Raw genomic sequence first — 16,311 nt, forward strand, 5'->3', positions numbered from 1 at the left:
TCCAAATATTCTTCTGTGTCGCGATTCTACACTATTTCCAAGCTCGACGATTCGAGTGGCTCGGGTGGAATTACGGATAGCCCAGGGTAGCCATGGTCATCTTAGCCTCTGGTGAGTAGAGCATCGGATATTTCGAGATGCTTTAGCACAACGAATCCGTGAAACTTTCCAAACATCCTAACCTCTTTGCTCGTGTCGACCCGGTGCATCGCGTCCGTGGTATTATCGTCAGGGTTTTGATTGAGTTTCTCAATGCAAATAAGGAACCCAATATACTAGAAACTCGATGCTAATCACGAGCTCCGATATTTCTCCAAGGGCAGGAGACGTATGAGGTGAATCCATGTTACCTCAACGACTCTCCAAATTCTTGGGGACCGAAAAAGGCCTTGGAACGTGCCTAGATGTACCTTCGCCGATACGCTCATCGGGCGGTGATAGTGCATCCATTCTGATATCATTTGCCGTAACTACTATGTTCGCATAACAAGGAAAATTTTGTAACCGGAATCGAGCTTTGAGCGACAGTTATTGATTGAAAAGCCGCAATTAGGAGGTGGCCAATGATTCCGCGGAGATGAAATGGGTACTTGGGATGTTAAAGAAGGACTCGCAAAGCAATCAATCTATTAGATCAATCGATCAATCGACCAATCAACATGTGACAGATGATCGGGTATACGGCCATGTATAGTTCTATTGATTTGTTAGAAAATTCTCGTTGGCACGTGTAAGTAAACTTGGGGGAAATGGGTGGCGCATCCAGAGCTGGGTGTAAGGGATATGTCGAGATAGCACTGGTCTTCCGACAAGAGCGAATAGTACTAGATTTGCCGGTAGTGAAGGTGTCTGGGAGAAAACAATGCATTGACAAAACGCCGGTGTCGCGTTAATATTGGGCATCCAGTAGGCGAGGACCAATGCGCGTATATCAAGAAGAACGCATATGTCTTCTTTCTAACGTCTGGCTTCGGTCTTGTAGTAATCAGTTATGGGGGCGTGCTTGATTTCCCGATGTGATACGAGAGTTGGCTGATAAGACACAGTGTGGCTTTCTCAGCCGGGCCCATTGTGCGGCTGTCGATGTGTCAAAAGAGCGAGACACCAAGATGCCCCTCTTCAGGCACAGTGCAGCTGGGGCGCACTGGCAAGATGTTGGGTCGGGTCGGTCCGGAAATTGCATATATTCTTGCGACACGGTGATGCCTCGAGTGCTTTATGGCAGGATGGAGGAACGGGAGGATTGGCATGGGTGCCACGCGCTAGAAGCACGGCCCTGCTTTCGAGGCGTTGCGACCGCGATCTGCCTAAGGCCCCTGGCCAGATGAAACTAGGGCACCTTCAACTGTCAGTCTGGTTATGCTTATTCTCCTGTCAGAGACGCATAGTTGCCGTAGACTCTGTCGCACGTTGTGCGCGTATTCACCCCCAATGTATCACATTACCGCCTTGGCGCAATCCCCCCTCACAATGCCGCCATGTTCGTTGAGCACCAACGGCTACCGTCTTGCTGACCCGATTGTATATGAGTATATAAAGACCCAGACTTAGGCATCAGGTTAGGTCAAAACTAGTCATAACTGATATCCCTCCCATTACTACAACAATGCCATCCCACGGAGAGAGAAATATGGAGCACGGAAGCGATGCTTACGCTGCCACCTTCAACCAGGGCCATCTAGCCCTCCCGCCTAGCCAGAGATACACCATCGGTGAGTTCTTGTGCATGTCCAGCTGTTGCGAGTAATTGCTGACCCCAGACCGACAGTTACCTGCATGGATGCACGAATAGACCCAACAAGGGCATTCGGAATACCACTCGGAGCCGCCCATGTCATCCGCAACGCAGGCGCATCTGTACGCGACGCCTTCCGATCAATCATCATCTCACAACAATTGCTCGGCACAAGGGAGGTGATGATTGTCAAGCATACCGGATGCGGCATGCTCACATTCGACAACCCCACTGCGAAAGCCATCATTTCGAAGAAGAGGGGAGAAGTAGCGGCAAGAGAAGTGGAGCACATGGACTTTCAGCCCTTCCACAACCTGGAGATCCAGGTCAAGAAGGATGTACAATGGCTACGCATCAAAGCAGTAGAGGAAAACATTCGCTTCAGTGGCTGGATATACGACGTGGAGACGGGGAAGACAAAGCGGATAGTCTGATGCTGTTCCCCGATAGCTCATGGTGAGCCAGTACGATATACCCAGATGAATGTAAAATAGTCTCCTTGTTCTCTTGTAGATTCTTTTTCGCATCTGTCTCGGCGATACCGGCGTTAATTCTATTCATCTTCCCTTTTACCGACTAGCTTCATGATTAATGTCAAGCCTCGCGTGCCGGGACGCCTGGTGTAACGGGTCACTTTTTCATCCAAACGCCCGGCACGCTCACACAATATATGTAAATTAGCCGGTTCAGTGTGCATCTATTCTCTAGCACTCGTCCTACTACATTCCCATCCGACATCAGAGAACGCGTTGCCAACTATGCTGTTGCTCTTTTTATTAGTGCTGTTAACCAACCGTCTCTAAGAACCCCCCCTGCTCGTTTGCGGCTACATACAGTCGCCAAGAGCTCGGCGGGTTAGATAGTGAGCTAAGAAGGCGAAGATAAAGACTAACTACCGACTTAGAAAGTTGATTTAAGGCATTGAGTATGTGGTCCGCCAATTTCTCCACGCGGACAGTAGAATCGTCATAACGCAGCTGCCCGGCCGTACGTCTTAAGCGAGCTTTCAGCTACAGGAGCGTGCTGAGATGTCTGCCCTTGCTGCGCGCTGTGGCTGAGCACTGCGGCTTTGAGCATTGTGCCCTATGCAGCTCTTGTTTCCGGCAGCACTTCCCCAGTCGTGCACACACGTTTACTGTTAAGGAGTGGTAGGCTTAATCTAGCACTGCTCTTTAGCAGCGCATTTCACTTCTCCTCTAATATATGTTATATCATGTCTAAAGCGCATGCGATACGATATTGGTTCTGCATTGTCACGACTTAAGTCGTGTCAGAAGCTGTTCCGCTGACAGGAGTGTTGCGGCGAGCTACAACAACTTTTGCCTACTTACGCTTTACTTATGCGTGTACGTTTTCTAAGATGTATAGATAAGGCAAATACTGTTCAAGTGTAGATTGTGAAGCAGAACAGTCATAAGTAATCCACGTATTTAGCGCCCATAGCCTGGCCAGATGCACTGCCTCCTAAGGCTGCCTTTATCGAAGCCTATATAAGCCTGCTCTGCCTCGTTATGGTCTCATTATTATACACCTAACTTAACAAACCCACTTACTCTTCTCTTTCGTCAACTAAGTTAAGCTATATACGTCATGCGACTCCTTCATTTTAACGCGTTGAGCAAGCTCGTCCTAACAGACTTTCACGGCAAACGCATTCCACCCTACGCTATCCTATCGCACAGATGGAGCGACTCGGAGATCCTCATCGAAGATATAACGAGCGAGACATATAGAGAGAAAGAAGAAAGCTATAAGAAGCTTATGTTTTGCGCCAGACAGGCGGCACAGGACGAGCTGCAGTACTTTTGGATCGACACATGCTGCATCAACAGATGGAACAACAACGAGCGCTCAAGGGCTATTAACTCCATGTTTGAGTGGTACAAAAATGCGACGCGATGCTACGTCTTTCTGTCAGATGTGTTGGTATCAACAGAGCCAGTGCAGCGTGGCGACTGGGAGGCGTCGTTCTATGCAAGTGCGTGGTTCACTCGGGGGTGGACACTGCAAGAGCTGATTGCACCAGCATCAGTGGAGTTCTTTTCGCGCGAAGGACTGCGCATAGGCGATAAAACATCGCTCGATCAACTACTCCACACTATTACTAGTATTCCGCTTGCAGCGCTGCGCAACTGTCCCCTCGACCAGTTTAGCACATCTGAGCGCATGCAATGGGCTAAAAATCGCGTGACGACTGAGGAAGAGGATATAGTATACTGCCTACTTGGACTTCTTAGCGTCTCTATGCCTGCAACGTATGGTGAAGGACAGGAGAGCGCATTAGAAAGACTGCAGGCTGAGATACAGGGAGTTGACAGCGCACCGTCCATTATTCCGTTCTCGCGTAACAAGTCTTTTATGGGCCGCGAACCACAGCTCGCGGAGCTAGAGGCGAAGCTCTTCAGCAACAAGCAAAGCACTACCACCCTAGCGATCGTTGGGCCTGGCGGAATGGGCAAGTCACAGCTTGCGCTCGAGGTTGCACACAGAGCAAGGCGGCACAACACAGATTGCGCGGTGTTCTGGATAGATGCGAGCCATAAAGACAGCCTCTACCAGTCGTATGCAAGCGTTGCGCAGAAGCTCAGTATCCCTAGATGGAATAGTGATCTAGCAGATATGAAGCAGGTCATAAAGCACTGTGTAGCAGAGCTGAGTGAGCGGCAGTGTTTGCTAGTCTTCGACAATGTAGATGACATCACTCTACTATCTAGCAGCTCGTCAACGGTAGATTCGACAGGCTCAGCTAACTACCTACCACAGTCCACACGATGTTCTGTAATCTTCACAACAACAAGCACTGAAATAGCTAAGACGCTTGCTCTGCAAAATGTCATAGCGCTACATGAGCTAACGCCAGACACGGCGTTAAGAATGCTTCAAAACAGTTTGTTGAGACCACTCTTACCTACTGAGCAACAACAATCAGCCCTCTTACTTAGAGAGCTGTTATACCTGCCTATAGCAGTTGTGCAGGCGGCTGCATGCATGAACGCTAGTGACATGACAGTGCAGGAGTACGCATCACAGCTAGATAAGCACAAAAGCATCGTTCAAGAGTATATCGACAAGTTGCCCAAGCATAGATCGCACCACTCAAGTCTAAGCAGCCCAGTTACTACCACATTATTTCTATCTATTAGCCAACTTCGCTATAGAAACTCGATGGCTATAGACTATCTTTCCCTTGCTGCATGTCTAGATCGAAAAGACATCTTGCTCGACCTTCTGGAGACACCATCGCTGCGGGCCCGGGAAGATGCTATTAAGATACTCAATAAGTATGCGCTTATCACGAGGCGACCTGCCGAGTCAGCACTAGAAGTCCATCAATTAGTACATGAAGCTCTACGTACTAGGCTACAGGCTCAGGGTCAGTTCCAAAATTGGACCCAACGTGCCATCACAAAGCTGGTTCAGGAGTTTCCAAACTTCGATCACAGTAACAGAAGCAAATGCAGGCGCTTGCTACCACACGTGCAACACATCCTGTCGCATAGTCAGGCAGAAAACATCGATGGGGTAACACTAGTTCTTAAACAAAAATGTGCCGCGAGCCTGTACAATGATGGCAAGTACCAGGAAGCTGAAGAGCTAGGGGAGCAAGTGATGCAGGCATACAAGAGGATATTTGGTGACGAGCATCGGATCACGCTAGCCAGCACGGCTAATCTAGCGTCAGTATACATAAACCAAGGACGATGGTGTGAGGCCGAAGAGCTACAGGTGCAAGTAACACAGACTCAAAGGAAAGTACTTGGCGACGAGCACCCAGACACGCTAACCAGTATGGCCAATCTGGCGTCGACGTATAGAAAGCAAGGGCGGTGGAGTGAGGCCGAAGAGTTAGAGGTGCAAGTAATGCAGACAAGCAAGAGAGTGCTTGGTGATGAGCATCCAGAAACGCTGACCAGCATGGCTTACTTAGCGTCGACGTATAGGAAGCAAGGGCGGTGGAGTGAGGCCGAAGAGTTAGAGGTGCAAGTGATGCAGAGGAGCAAGAGAGTGCTTGGCGACGAGCATCCAGAAACGTTGACTAGTATGGCCAGCCTAGCGTCGACGTATAGGAAGCAGGGGCGGTTGAGTGAGGCTGAAGAGCTAGAGGTGCAAGTGATGCAGACGAGCAAGAGAGTGCTTGGCGACGAGCATCCAGAAACGCTAAATAGTATACACAACCTAGCGTCGACGTATAGCAATCAAGGGCGATGGGGCGAGGCTGAAGAGCTGGAGGTGCAAGTGATACAGACGAGCAAGAGAGTGCTTGGCGATGAGCATCCAGATACGCTGACTAGTATGGCTAACCTGGCGTTGACGTACTCGAACCAAGGGCACTGGGGCAAGGCCGAAGAGCTAGAGGTACAAGTGATGCAGACGAGCAAGAGAGTACTTGGTGACGAGCATCCTTCCACGCTGACCAGCATGGCCAACCTGGCGTCGATGTACTCGAACCAAGGGCACTGGGCTAAGGCCGAAGAGCTAGAGGTGCAAGTGATGCAGACGAGCAAGAGAGTACTTGGCGACGAGCATCCAGACACGCTGACTTGTATGCACAATCTTGCTCATACGCTGCATTCACAAGATCGTCGAGGGGAGGCTCTTACGATGATGGAAAGATGCTTCCAGTCCCGCCAACAGGTTCTGGGCGAGCAACACCATGGTACACAGTCGTCGCTTAACACACTAAACATCTGGCGAGCGGAGTCTAGTAACAAGAACTGATGCTATTGCCTTTGTATGTAGTGTAGCTCTTAAAGCACGACGCCACAAGTAACATAAGTTGTAGTTACTATATAACTTCCAAAAGGATATAATTAGTAATGCAGCAGTGAGTTCTACTTACTTTAGATGTTTTGTGAAGAGCTTCGATCTACTTCACAGAGCAATCTTTTGCAAAGCTACAATAGACCTAGTTATATTAGAAATAACTACAAAGTAAAGCTACCCGTAACTCGCGATGATTGCATGTCTAGAAGAACAGCCGCCTACTACATATCGGGAATAAGAGTTGGGGACAGCATCAACAGAACGAGCGACAGCACAGTTAACAACGCTCTTTTCGGCGTCAGAGACTAGCAGGCTAGGAAAACGAGAGCTACAAAGTAGATGCGCATTACGCTTGTCTGCATATGAGTGCGCTGCGGGCAACCTGAGGGTCCGGAAGGAAATGTGTCCCATTACGTACTACAGCATGCGTCCCGGCACGCTTGGATCAACGTTAGTCACCTATGCAGTCTTCAACCGTGACCCACACCACAACTAACTCGACACCAGCCACCGGAAACACATACGACATCCTGTCCTAAACAAGAATTTCCGATCATGGCACCCAAAAACGCATCACTTGCAGGCCTCCCGGATGAGCTTCTCTTGGGGATTCTGCTCCACTTCAGCACCATTCGCTCCTTTGAAACGTATTCGACAACTTTTGACGAGAGAGAGAAGGAGATCGCACGCCAACGGGAAAATCGCCTACGTCAGATATCACTGTCCAACCTTTGCCTCACCTCTCGCCATCTAAATCGCCTTGCTATTCCTGCTCTCTATGCCGCATTTACGGGATCCTCGACATGGTTCGGCATCGGGTCTCTTAGACGCTTCCACCATGAAATAACAGCACCAAGGAAAGATTCCACATACGCTAGTCATCTCCAGTATGTAGAAAACCGAAATACGGACAGAGAAGGCAGGAATATTTTTGCAAACCTGGACGATCCTAGCGACTTATACATGATAAAGGAATACTTTTCTTTACTAGCTGGCGTCATCAATTCTGCCCCGAACTTGCAGCACATCAATGTGACCAGCACGGAGACTAGCAAAGTCTCCTTTTGGAAACATGTCATAAATGAGAAGTACACAGTGACCTCTCGCTTCACATTACTTGCCGGCCACGGTCTTGGTCGGCTAAAGACCTTATGTATCCAGACTGATTTCGAAGAAGAAGAAGAAGATCAGGAAGTCAGAGAATCGTTTTTTGACAGTATTTGTTCCGCAATGGCATCGGTGCCGTCGCTTTCTGATATTCGAGCTACCGGGGCTATGGTGAAAGCATCCATTAGGCCAAAAGTCAATTTTGGCCAGTTCAGAAACCTGCAACGCCTCGAAATGACCGAATGCCTTATAGACTTTCGATCAATGGGAATGATTTTATCAGCGTGCGAAGGGCTCCGACACATCGTTTGCTCATGGAACTACCTCGACTGCCTTGAACAAACAATAGCTGACTTCAGGCCGGGTTTACTGAAGCATTCCCACACATTAGAAACACTTTTCTTAGATTTTCGTAAAGTCCGACATGATACTGGGGTTAGCATAGAAGATCCTGGGCGCATTGCGTCGCTGGGGCAGTTCGAGAATTTGCATACACTGACAATATCTCGAATGCACTTTTTGGTTGGACTTGAGAATAGCCCCAGCGAACATTGGCCAATGACTCCATCCAAAGTTGCTGAAATGTTGCCATTGAGTCTCAAGCGGTTGAACTTGTTCGTCGAACTTATCGATGGGGAGGATGGATTTCCGGAGATGTTAGGTGATCAGAAAGATCTATGGGATTTACTTGAGGCCTGCAAGGCGTCCTTACCAAACTTGTCGGAAATCACTGTTGTAGGAAGCAGCGAAATCTATGGACAAGGACAGCTTATGTATGCTTTTGAGCAAGCTGGAGTGTGTTTTGAAGTCATCACTGAGCACTGAGTTTTGATGATTGGCAATAAGACGCGATTCGCATTACATGTGGATGGCATGCTGCATGCAAAACTATGTAGCGGTCGGCCTGGCTTTACATTATATAATTGCTAGGTGGCGGCATGCTTAACAGATAGCAATTACACCTACCATAAAATGCTGTCTTCCTGCCGAAAGAAAGTTAAGCTACTTTGAAAGGTATACCTAAGCCAATATCTTTGGTTACATAACGCTGCTGAATATTTGCGAGTTATTCGGATCACATGCCTAAGTCCAACATACGTTAACTTTACCACAGTCTTACCTCTATTCTCCAACGTATATGCACTACTCTCACTTGCGCGATAGGATACAAGTCTAATTGCGGCTTTCACCCGTGCTCTTGCGCCTCGATAAGTATTCACATTCAATTTCGACACTCTCACTTTCTTTTGCTTACTCGCGGTGAATGCGTCTTGTATCTATATTTCAGCTCGCTTTCTTTTACCTTAGGCACTCTTCTATCCCAGGACTGCCCATCACTTGCAAATCCCACACTTTATTCAAGGTCATTTGGTTTTGCCTTTACTCTTCCGTATTCACCTTAACTTACTAGTGGCTGCCGGTCTCTATATAAACTTCCAAAACTTCCTCCGACAACTTTCTCCTCACACTGCCGACAACAGAACCTTCTTTCCTACGTCCTCAAGATGACTGCTTCTAATGAAACCACTGACTCCAGCGTCGACGCGTACGATGGGATCGCTGCTTCTGCAGCCACGGAAAACACATCTATGGTAGGCTCCCCAGCGATGAACACACTCCAGATTTGGAGAGCTCCCCTCCCTCTCAAGCCTTTCAAGAAGTCGAAGTGAGTAGTGATAGGAATGACATTGACGGATCTGACAAGGCGGACTTGGGCGATGTCGACGCCCGGGTTCTGGCATCACAATTCACTTCGCCCAAGTCACTGGCAGAGGTCGAGACTACTGCGACCAATTCCAGCGCAGAACAATGCTCTGAGAAGGCCTTTGATGGAACTGAAAACACAGGGCATGGTAAGAACAAGGAGCAGAGCCATCGAGTCAAAGGTACGGCAGTGACAAGCGCTACTGCAGAGTCCGAATCACCCAGAACGGTGCCACAACCATCGCTTGACCTGGAATATGAAATCAGGGAAGAAGTTGCCATCACCAAAAAAGAGGTCATTTTTCATCAAACGCAATCAAGAGCCACTCATGAACCGGCAGGGACGTCCAAGTCAGGCTACAGCGTACCACCGCATATGCGTCCTGACGTTCCGTCCTCATTCGCTCGCTGTGCTGAGACCCTGAGTTCCAGAGTAAGTTATTATCTTCACCTTTCACTTAGCCCATGATTTACTGAATCTAGCAGATACTGCCATCAAACAACGTCCCTCGTTTCCGTGATAACCTACGCTACAACAACACCCACCACAGCTCTCACAGCGACAACATCCCATCAGAGCAAATGGTCCGACTCAACGCGCAGCTCCTCAAAGCCAAACAAGAGCTCGAGCAGGAGCGCACCAAGAACGCCAATCTGCACAGGACCATCCAAGACGCCCAGCACGAGCACCTCGAAGCCGCCTTCTCTACTATGCTCACCACACTCCTCCACGAGCAAACCGAAGCCCTCGCCCTCCAATCCCGTGCAGCCGCTCACCAACGCTCCCTCGACATCCGCGAGAAGAAAATCTCCCAACAAGAAGTCTTCCTTGCCGCCGGTCAGAAGCACCTCATGACCAAGCTCGACCAGACCGGCAACTCCACCCTGTCCGCCGCCCACTACATCCACCTTCACGAGAAAATGCAGCTCGATAAAAAGTCCCACATTGCAGCCCTCGAGTCCCGTATGGCTATCGAGCGCCAAACCCTCACCCTCCGCGCTGCCGCCCAGGCCAAACGCGAGCAACAGTACAAGACCCTCCTTCGTCAATCCCTCGAGGCCGAATTCGCCGCTAGCCACGTTTCCAGCGCTGAATCAGAAGTTCTAGCTGAGATCCGCTTCCAACGCGGCTTTGACGCAGGTAAAGAGGAAGGACGCAAAGAAGCTGACAGGGAAGAGAAGAAACGAGCGTATCTGGAGGGGTATCGAACTTGTTTCCAGGCGCAGGCTGCGCTGAGTTCTCTGCGTAAGGGGGCTAGTACTGAGGTGCAGGAGTTGCTGGATCCGACGGCGGAGGGGAATTTGTTTAGTATGGGGACTAGGGTTGGGATGATGGAAGTTGAAGTTGCCATGAAGACGGGCGAGAAGAAGCATGAGGAAGCTGATCTAATTGCTCTTTTGTAGGTGGATTGCTAGAGAGAAAGTTGAGAGGGGGGTCAGGGGATCACAAAAGTGGGTATATGCGATTGGTTGAACGGGTATTTCTAACTGCATGATCAACGGGACACGACTCTGGAGGGAATGAGAGGACAGGCTGCGAGCTCAGTTCTACTATTCAAGGATTACATAACATATATACACCTCACTCTACGGTGTGCCCAATGGGCATATACTCGTTGACATGTGTACATATTTTTGGTAGTATTACCAAACCATTTTTCCAGGGTTCGAGAGCAAGGTCTCGCTGACGTAAATGCTCACCCGAATCCTTTTACTTTGACTGCAAAGTCAATTTTTTTGATACCCGATTCTGGCAGGTTGGGGTATGGCCTGCTGTGTCTTTTCTGAGATACTTGATCTGATACGCTGTATAGCGAACAGAGGTTTAAAAAAAGTCAAGTCATACACCTCACTCTACATTAACATCCATGAACAACAGGTCCATGTCCCCTCTCCCCCAACATCGGTTTCCTAAGTATAGGACCATGAGACCCTTGCCCATAGTCATCTGCCTTTTTCTGCGCATCATCCGACAACTTCAGCCCACCACCCTCTTTACCTCCACGACCCTCATTCTCCTTCTCATCTTCCTTCTCCTTCTTATCCCACTTCTTCGCAAAATCCTGGGCCCCACCCCCAATTGCCTTCATCTCTTCATTCACCGCCCCATCCTTACTCGCAACATACTTCTCCACAACTCCCAACAACTCCTTCTCCCCCTGCTCCTCTCTTTCTCTGCGCCAAACCTCAAACTCATCCCACCACCACTTATGTGTCTCCCCATCTTTGCCCAGATACCCCGCGCTACCATCCGGATTGTTGCGCGCAGCCCACGGCTTATCCACAATATAGTGTAAGACAGCAACATACGAGTCGTCGGTCCAGATATTTCTATGCCAATACCGCCACGTCTTGAGCGCATTCGTGCGCCACGAAAGTGGAGACCAGCGCCTGTCAAACGCTTCGTTTAGGAAATCTTGGTCTGGAAACTTCATAGCGCGGAGCCGGGCATTGCCTAGCTCTTCAAATTTCTGCTTCACAAAGTCTGCAAGCTGCTTGGACGGGCGGTACAGAAAAGTGCCAGAGTTGAAGTTGCTGAGGGTGTAGGGTTCAGATTTAACCTCAGCTAGTTGATCGGGTGAGGAAAGGGGCGTCATGGCGCAGTTCTCCTTGGTCCATTCTGCGGGCGCCCAGACATCGTGGTCGAGATTGCACACGCAGGTGTGTACGGCCATTGTCCTAATTCCATCTCCCCCAGTTAGGTACTCGTCGTTTTGCGCGTTGAAGACCAAGGGGGAGGGGTCGGAGAAGATCATCATGTCGGCGTCGAGCCAGCAGAGGCGCTCCCATTTTTGGGGCATCTCCCATAGGTCGAAGACGCGGAGCTTGGTCCATGTGTCGATGAAGCGCTCGGCGACCATGCCGTGGGCGGTGCCATCTTCAGGGAGGCGGAGGTGCTCGACGGGTTGGAGGATTATGTTAGAGTGTTTGGCTTCGGCGGCAAAGGCAGTGACTGATGATTCTGGAAGGGTATCTGGGGTGTAGCATATAATCAGGGGCGTGGATGGCGAATGCTTGTGAAGTGTGTAGGCGAGAAGAATGGCACCCGCAAGGTAGGATGGCCGTGTGAGGAGGGTTGCATAGGCATTTTTGGAAGGTGGACTACCGTGTCTAGATTTGTCCGCCATTTTAAAAAGCAGTAGTTTGAGTTACACCGAAGAGCCTTTGAGCGACCTGCAATTGGATAGTAGAAAAGTGAACAGAGATCGAGGTACATACCACTACAGTTCGCTTGTCCCACCACACATGCGCTGACGTCACGACTCATGTTCCGAGAGCCGGAACCAACGACGTGTGTGTTCGGAACATGGTGGTACAGGCAATGCACTGGTCGGAAATAGATAGATGGGTAGATGCGTGTGGGCATAGAGAAGAACGCAAACATGTGGTGATATAGTTTCAAACTACGGGTATCTTGAAAATCTCACGTTGGCTATGACCGGGTTCTGTATCGTACACGCCTAATTAATACTGCTGCCCGTCTTCTTTGGCAAGCGCCTTGCCCCAGGCGCTCTCAAAAGGATCATCTGCCCTCTCACTACTACCATTGGCCACATTGTTCTGGACAGCTGCATCATTGGCGGGAGTCGCCTTGGGCAGTTGCTCTTCTGCCGCAGGAGGCTGGTAAGAAGTCACTGCCTCCGGGCTCTCGTACTCAAAATTGCTCGAGTACACCACGGCTGCAAATGCCTCCAAGCCACCTACAGATTCGATAGCGGCCAAATACTCGTTGTTTGCCCCGCTGCCAATGCTGTGTGCTTGTCGACAGAAGACGGCAAGACTGTTGGCAACCTTGGCCTTTACGTCGCCGCCGACAATCTCTGTTACGCGAGCGTGATTGTCGGAAATGGGCGGGATCTTGTATGAGAGGAGAGAAATTTTGTCGTCAACGAGATGAGAAAAGGCAGCGTCAAGAAGTTGAGTGAGCACATGGGTGAAGGCAGGTGAGTCGATCAAATCAGAAGTCTCATCAATAAGGCGGCGAAGAGAAGTAGCCGTGGTAGGTGAGATGGATTCGGAGGATGAAGTCATGCCTGATTCGCGCAGAACGTAGTCCTCCTGGTCTTGGGGTGGGAGGAGAAAGGCAAGCCATTTGCATGTCCTATTGATTGTTAGTTGAAGTTTTGAATGGGAAAATCGGGCAGCATACCTTCGCTCTTCCTCAGTCGCACCTTCGACTCTCTTGCGGACCTCCAGAGTAAGCTCCGACAGCTTCTCCAAGGTGATCTCTTCCCTCGGGTTGAGGAGACCAAAGACTTCCTGGACTGCAGTCCTCACTTTTTCAATCAGATCCAAGCATCCCTTGTGGAGTAGCCACCAGCTCAAACTAAGGTACCTCCGGTTTGTCTCAAAGTCGTTGCCGTAGGCCTGTTCAAAATTGTCGTCGTCGTGGTTCTCGAGGTTGATGTGCGAGCCCTCAGCGGTTGGCTGTGGTGCAGCAAGAGAAACAACCGAGGCAAGGTAGTTGCGACGGCCAAGAAGGTTCAATTGGATTCGCGTAAGAAGGGTGAGTAGGCAGAGGGTGTAGAGAAGGGTAAAGGCTCGGGTTATGGCTGGTCAGATTAGCATATGCATCATATCCGTGTCGCGAGAAAGGCACGTACAACTAATCTTCATCTCATTCCACAGCTGCGCCTTTGTCTTTTTGGGCTTCTTCTCGGCGCTAGCCTCGAATCCGCCCTCAGCCGGACCGGCGGCGTCATGGTCTCCTGTAGCGATCTGGCTGGCGTGGATGAAGCTATCCGTCTGTAGGCTGGAGCTTTTGGCGTCATCGTCGGCAGTGTCTGCGACGCTTGGTGGTGCTGAGCTCGCAATCTCACTGGGGCCAACGCTTCTTGCCAATCGCTCTGCTTTTTGCTTTTGCAGCTCTTCCAAGACTTGCTCGACGGGAATGGCCTCGAGTATGTTCTCCGTCGCAGTAGGAAGGATGGCGAGGACGGTAAAAGTGCAGTCTTCCTGGTTCTGCTCAAAGCGACGGCGCAGGCTGTAGTATGGTTAGCAGCTCCTCTCGATGTCACGACGTGATGGCGCACTTCTCCTTTGCGATGCGATCATCGCTCATGCGCTGTCTCGCCTCTCCGAGCTTGCCCAGGACATACTGCCCTGCCAGATAACCAGCTCCGAGCACTCCGGCACCGATGGCAAAGTTTGTGCGATTGCGCCTGAACCAGCGACGCGTGCTCTGTATCATGATGTGAGTTGACCAAGGGCGACGCCGCCCGTGTGTTTGCGGGTGGATCGGGCGTCGCGTGTGGGGAAGGCCGTGTCACGATACTCTGGGCCGAGGCCTACTCGGAAGGCAAACTCTCGGCCATCCATCGGGTACCTCTCGGGCTAGTGAAGCTACAGTCACGTGTATAGAGTATGAAGTCCTATCTGAGCATTGGGAAACTCTCTAAGAATTCGTCTCAATTTACTCTGACTGGTGTATTTTGTGCTTGTTTACAAAACACTTTACATCCTCTAAACCATACAGCCCCTAAGCTAGTAGTCAATAACTACGAACGTCTCGTCTGTCTAGATAATATTCCTTTAGTTCTCTGACGTCTAGTCCCTGTCTTCAATCACCTACTTAAGACAAGCACTACACGTTTGATATATGAACTTAAGGTTTTATATTAGCCGGGCCTTCTTAAATCCTACTACTCTCAATACCCTTTAAACAATAGTGGCAAAGATTTCGACTCCTTGAAGGCTGAACCCACCAGCAATATCAACACATGTCTTCTCTCATCCACCTTTATCGCCTCATACTTGTTTGTATATCTTCTCCTTCAACTCCTCTTCCTGCTTAAAAGGCCCGCCAGAGCAAATAGCATCTTCAACGTGTTGCGAGAGGATCTTGCAGAGGAAGGAAATTTGGCTTCTCTATCTTGCAAAGTGTTGTGGGGTTGCAGAACATGATTATAGCAGATCGCAACGAGCTACTTTACTTTCATTGGGTCCGCTACGATATATCACGTATTCGAATACGAATTGTGACCACACCGACACTTCACTTAAGCATTGACATTTCCTTAAGAAAGAATCTGACCGACACGACTCCGTGCATGTCGAGCTACTGATGCTTATTAGGTGATTAATGGGAGAGAGTCCTCTGGCCAGACCTTGTATGAAACAAAACACCGAAACACTACCAAGATATGGGGTTGCCTTTCAAAAGTTTTGTCTCATGCTAATCTCCGCTTTCGGCGCAACTCTTCTTAGCGCTGCACCTTCCTTTGCTAATACAGGCTATCAACTAGCCTATGACTTAGCTAGCTTGTTACTCCTCATAGCTCCTTACACTGATCCTTATACCTGCTCCTTGGTTTGAGCGTTGAAGTCGTCTGCTATTAGCAAGACAACATCACAAGTCACTAGGCTGATGGGTATTATTTTTTATACAGTTGATGGTATCTATAGTGGAGCCATAGTTGCTGGCTTCAAATTTACTTAATCCAGTTTACTCCTAGTTCACAAGAATCTCGACATAGGCTTAAGGAATAACCTCGAGTAACTGCTAAGTGGATCAACTCCCACTTTATTCATGTAGCACGTTAGTTACTCTCATCCTGCTTCCCACCAAAGTCGTGATTTTCTTGTTTACGAACATTGACCTTCTTTTCCAGCTCGTATCCGTCTTGAATGCTTGTGCCTGGATGCCAACAAATATCCCAAAAGGCTTACCTAGCCCGCTATCATGTGAATAGAACATTTATAGTATAAGTGTACGCACCTGCACTTCCAATCAACAGCCAGCACAGTTCCACCTCCTCACTAAATCCAACTATTCACGACCGTCACGCCGTTCCAGACACGAAAACCGACACGCCATCACTCGAAATCAAGAACGAACATCCAATCTTATCTACAATAGCAAAGCTTACTTTCCTCGCCACTCTGGTTGTCCTCTCAACCGCAGTAGCGCGCCAGGTGGCAGTTCCAGGCTCGTGCTGCTACGCAGTCCACAGTGGATGTCTCGCTAAGGGCGCTGCAGGCTGTGTTGCATACAAGAGCAA

At 49.5% G+C, this 16,311-nt stretch overlaps 6 protein-coding genes across 6 annotated transcripts; 4 read left to right on the forward strand and 2 right to left on the reverse strand.

Moving 5' to 3' along the window:
• Positions 1 to 1,506: 1,506 nt before the first annotated feature.
• COCSADRAFT_136561 (uncharacterized protein) lies at positions 1,507 to 2,421 on the forward strand. Its single transcript, XM_007698967.1, has 2 exons — positions 1,507 to 1,712; positions 1,769 to 2,421. Exons 1-2 carry the CDS (start codon positions 1,607 to 1,609, stop codon positions 2,167 to 2,169), a joined length of 507 nt encoding a protein of 168 aa, XP_007697157.1. The 5' UTR covers positions 1,507 to 1,606; the 3' UTR covers positions 2,170 to 2,421.
• Positions 2,422 to 3,325: 904 nt separating this feature from the next.
• COCSADRAFT_57047 (uncharacterized protein) lies at positions 3,326 to 6,169 on the forward strand (the record flags this gene model as incomplete). The annotated part of the gene is made up of 1 exon (XM_007698483.1): positions 3,326 to 6,169. A coding segment is annotated over one exon (2,844 nt), but the record flags the coding sequence as incomplete, so codon positions are not given.
• An 810-nt stretch (positions 6,170 to 6,979) lies between these two features.
• Positions 6,980 to 8,595, forward strand: COCSADRAFT_290026 (uncharacterized protein). Its single transcript, XM_007698968.1, has one exon. It carries the CDS (start codon positions 7,055 to 7,057, stop codon positions 8,429 to 8,431), a length of 1,377 nt encoding a protein of 458 aa, XP_007697158.1. The 5' UTR covers positions 6,980 to 7,054; the 3' UTR covers positions 8,432 to 8,595.
• A 1,022-nt stretch (positions 8,596 to 9,617) lies between these two features.
• COCSADRAFT_81534 (uncharacterized protein) lies at positions 9,618 to 10,714 on the forward strand (the record flags this gene model as incomplete). The annotated part of the gene is made up of 2 exons (XM_007698969.1): positions 9,618 to 9,743; positions 9,794 to 10,714. Coding segments are annotated over 2 exons (1,047 nt in total), but the record flags the coding sequence as incomplete, so codon positions are not given.
• A 131-nt stretch (positions 10,715 to 10,845) lies between these two features.
• Positions 10,846 to 12,496, reverse strand: COCSADRAFT_34314 (glycosyltransferase family 8 protein). Its single transcript, XM_007698400.1, has one exon. The coding sequence runs from the start codon at positions 12,436 to 12,438 to the stop codon at positions 11,170 to 11,172; it is 1,269 nt and encodes a 422-aa protein (XP_007696590.1). The 5' UTR covers positions 12,439 to 12,496; the 3' UTR covers positions 10,846 to 11,169.
• A 176-nt stretch (positions 12,497 to 12,672) lies between these two features.
• COCSADRAFT_111358 (uncharacterized protein) lies at positions 12,673 to 14,555 on the reverse strand. The gene is made up of 4 exons (XM_007698970.1): positions 14,344 to 14,555; positions 13,915 to 14,294; positions 13,461 to 13,863; positions 12,673 to 13,412 (listed from the first exon to the last, which is right to left on the reverse strand). Exons 1-4 carry the CDS (start codon positions 14,499 to 14,501, stop codon positions 12,776 to 12,778), a joined length of 1,578 nt encoding a protein of 525 aa, XP_007697160.1. The 5' UTR covers positions 14,502 to 14,555; the 3' UTR covers positions 12,673 to 12,775.
• Positions 14,556 to 16,311: the final 1,756 nt, after the last annotated feature.

Source organism: Bipolaris sorokiniana (assembly GCF_000338995.1).
Source record: "Bipolaris sorokiniana ND90Pr unplaced genomic scaffold COCSAscaffold_3, whole genome shotgun sequence".
Classification (NCBI taxonomy): domain Eukaryota; kingdom Fungi; phylum Ascomycota; class Dothideomycetes; order Pleosporales; family Pleosporaceae; genus Bipolaris; species Bipolaris sorokiniana.

Coding starts and splice junctions, on each gene's coding strand:
- COCSADRAFT_136561 (XM_007698967.1), top strand. CDS start 1,607: ATGCCATCCCACGGAGAGAGAAATATGGAGCACGGAAGCGATGCTTAC. Junction 1,713..1,768: donor TAGCCAGAGATACACCATCG/GTGAGTTCTTGT, acceptor CCAGACCGACAG/TTACCTGCATGGATGCACGA.
- COCSADRAFT_290026 (XM_007698968.1), top strand. CDS start 7,055: ATGGCACCCAAAAACGCATCACTTGCAGGCCTCCCGGATGAGCTTCTC.
- COCSADRAFT_34314 (XM_007698400.1), bottom strand. CDS start 12,438: ATGGCGGACAAATCTAGACACGGTAGTCCACCTTCCAAAAATGCCTAT.
- COCSADRAFT_111358 (XM_007698970.1), bottom strand. CDS start 14,501: ATGATACAGAGCACGCGTCGCTGGTTCAGGCGCAATCGCACAAACTTT. Junction 13,864..13,914: donor GAATGAGATGAAGATTAGTT/GTACGTGCCTTT, acceptor TAATCTGACCAG/CCATAACCCGAGCCTTTACC. Junction 13,413..13,460: donor GCGACTGAGGAAGAGCGAAG/GTATGCTGCCCG, acceptor AACAATCAATAG/GACATGCAAATGGCTTGCCT.